Source organism: Nanorana parkeri, unplaced genomic scaffold (assembly GCF_000935625.1).
Source record: "Nanorana parkeri isolate BGI_ZX_2015 unplaced genomic scaffold, ASM93562v1 scaffold1955, whole genome shotgun sequence".
In the NCBI taxonomy this organism is placed as follows: Eukaryota; Metazoa; Chordata; class Amphibia; order Anura; family Dicroglossidae; genus Nanorana; species Nanorana parkeri.
In genome coordinates this window covers 174,134-177,043 of record NW_017308223.1, presented here as the reverse complement: position 1 = coordinate 177,043, position 2,910 = coordinate 174,134, and the positions used below count along the sequence as shown (strand labels likewise).

Sequence of the window (2,910 nt, the reverse complement as noted above, 5' to 3'; positions counted from 1 at the left end):
GGGGGGGGGGGGGTGTTACTGGCAGGATCATCAGGTGAAAATAGAGGGGGAAAAACCCGAAAAAAATTATACTAAACCTGTAAGCTGCAATGTATTGCCTTTTAGTTTTGGATTTAGATCCCATTTAAAGTGTATTTCCACTTTTACAGTTAAACTTGAGAATACCCCTCTATATGTCCGGTATGTGTTCCTATTCACACAGCATACTAAAAAAAACAAAACTTAAAAACATGTTTTTACCTTTTTAGATGTTTTGTTAACGCAAGAAAGATGGCTGATTCCAGGTTTTTCTCAGCCATTTCACAGTGGTCTGTCCTAATGGAAAGGCTTGGGACTGAAATTTTAGGATTTTGTTTATCTAATAAGCTTTATTAACTTACATTGGGCAAGCCAGCTCAGAACCCTCACAGTCCCTCCTAACATTTCAAAGAATTAGAAACAAGAAGAAATTTAAACCCTTAAAACCCTAACACAATTAAAAGCAATTTAAACTGCAAGATGCATTTTTTTTTGCTTATGCTATGTGAATGGGAACATGTAACAAATAAATATAAAATAGTTTGTTATCCCAATTTGGCTGCAAAAGTGGAAATACACTTTAATATTTATTTTAACTGATTTTGCAATTTTATTGCATGCATTTTATAAATTGTATTGTTATTAACATATGGTTTGATAACCTTTTTTCCTTTTTTGTGTTTTATTCTTACAGAAAATTAAAATTGCTGCCCTGCGTATATATACCTGCTGCGTAGAAAGAATAGACTATGATGAGTTTTTTGAAAGTAAGTATCTTTATATTTTAATTGCCTGTGTCCAGACTGGATTATAGCCATCCATTTGCTTTGATCTTCTGCTGTCAGTGTAGTCGCCCTATATTTGTGACATAAAGTATCTGTCCAGAAAACCATTCTAAGCTATGATTGAAGTGCATCTACGGAAAATACATACCTCCTTCATGAATATTAGATTATACACAATTTACAACTGTATTTTTATTAAAATAATCTGTCAATCTTGTATTGGAAGATTCTAGAAAGTTTGCCATAATTTCGAGAACAACTTGCTGTTTGTCATTTGGTATTTGTTATAAAGATTATTCCTTACAACTCAATTAAAGCCCAACACCTGGCAAACATTGTATTGCTGTATATAACATAATCAGGAAGAATTCCTTTCACCTTTTATCCCTGTGTCTTCAGGAATTGGGGTAACTGGAATAAGAATAAGCAGATTACAATAAAAATCTGACAAAGATAATAATCTTTCCCCACTCATCTAAGAAAAGGTGATTTTGTTGATATCTTTATCCCCATTGGTGAGATTTCCTGTCAGTGGCACAGAAGTTGAAGTGAATAATAATCTACCCAATGCGAGGGCAGGTGCCAATAAAACAGCAAGTTGTAACCTCCCACCCCATCCAAAACAAAACAAGCAAGTTTGGCTGGAGCTGGACTTCAAGATGAAGGATCTGTCCATCTTATGTTTAACCCCTTCGTGACGGGAGACGTACAGTGTACGTCCTGGCACTTTGTGCCTATATGACTGGCCATGTACACTGTATGTGACGAGTTATATCAGGCTTCGTAATGCTGGTAACAGCTGATTGTCAGCAGTTACCAGACATTAATGAATGCCTCAGTATTGAGGCATTCATTAAGAAAGAAAGTATATTACTGCTGTGGAAAGGTACACATATGTGATATAATTATATAGCCCTATCCGTCCTCTAAAAAACAATATATAATATGAATGGGTAAGTTTAGTAAGAAAGTATATTACTGCTGTGGAAGAATCACACAGCAAAAATGTAAAAAGTGTGTCAGTCATTTATGAACAGAAACTGAAAACTAGCTCATTCATGAAGGGGTTAAAGAATATTATTTAGAAGTTTTTATTTTTAGAAAACCAAAATGCACAAACTAATATGGAAAATACTTGCTAGTTTTATTTTTACTGGTCCTGTCCCCAAAGTGCTAGCAGTGCCCCTCCAAAATATGACATTCTGAGGTCTTGGCTCTACCACTGCAGTTACCTAAAAATATAGGTGTGATCCTTTTAGAGATTGGGTTAGTGTTAAGGATTTTTAAAGGACAAGAGCCTCTTTTTGGGTCAAGCTTCAATTGAGGGTTAGGATTTTGCCAAGGGTTGATTTTAAGGGCTAAGATGTAAAAGTGGAGCACCAGTCTGCAGTAATCTATATTTCTATACTCCCACCTTGCATGCTGTACAGCTTTTATATCCCTTATTCTATACATTCCTTATATTATACATTTATTTGACTTTTCTTACCTTAAAACTGAAATAAAAGAGGTCATTTTTTGTAAAAGCTTCTTCCTTTCAGTAATGAAAGAATGAAGCCGTTACATGCAAATACAGGACCGCAATTTGCGATCCTGTATTTGACAGCTGAAAATAGCAGAGAGGTAGCAGTGACTCGCCTCTCTGCTATTTGTTTTGATAGCTCGAGAGCCCGATGTTTAGATACATTTCACTCAAAAGATACAATGTATATCTTTTCAGTGAAATGTATCAGTTCTGATCGTCTAGGCACGATCAAAGAGCTTTTAGTGAGATCTGAATCTGACTGAAGTCAGGATCAGTCTCTAAGGTTATTATTAGCTGTTCCTAAGTTTGGAGCAGCATTATTGCCAACATTTTTAAAAAAAAAGTTAATTTATCAAGCAGTCATAGTGACTGCTTGATATAAACTGACAAGAAAAAAAAAAGTTTTTTTTTTTTACAAAGTGTATAAAAAAAGTAAATAAAATGTAAAACAAAATTAGGAAAATAAAAATATGTAAATATATGTTTTATACTATAATTAATATAAAAAAATTCTAAAAAAATAATAATCAAAACTTGTGAAAAAAGAGTTTTTCTTCTAGTTTTTTTCCTAATTTTTTTATT

The 2,910-nt window shown here is 33.6% G+C and overlaps 1 protein-coding gene across 1 annotated transcript in view; it reads left to right on the top strand.

Moving 5' to 3' along the window:
* The window catches only part of LOC108800204 (ubiquinol-cytochrome-c reductase complex assembly factor 1-like), a 57,883-nt gene that overhangs the window by 20,818 nt on the left and 34,155 nt on the right, over positions 1 to 2,910 (top strand). Inside the window, exon 3 of the mRNA XM_018572162.1 lies at positions 713 to 785. Coding sequence (XP_018427664.1) covers positions 713 to 785 — 73 coding nt within the window. The remainder of the gene's footprint in view (positions 1 to 712; positions 786 to 2,910) is intronic.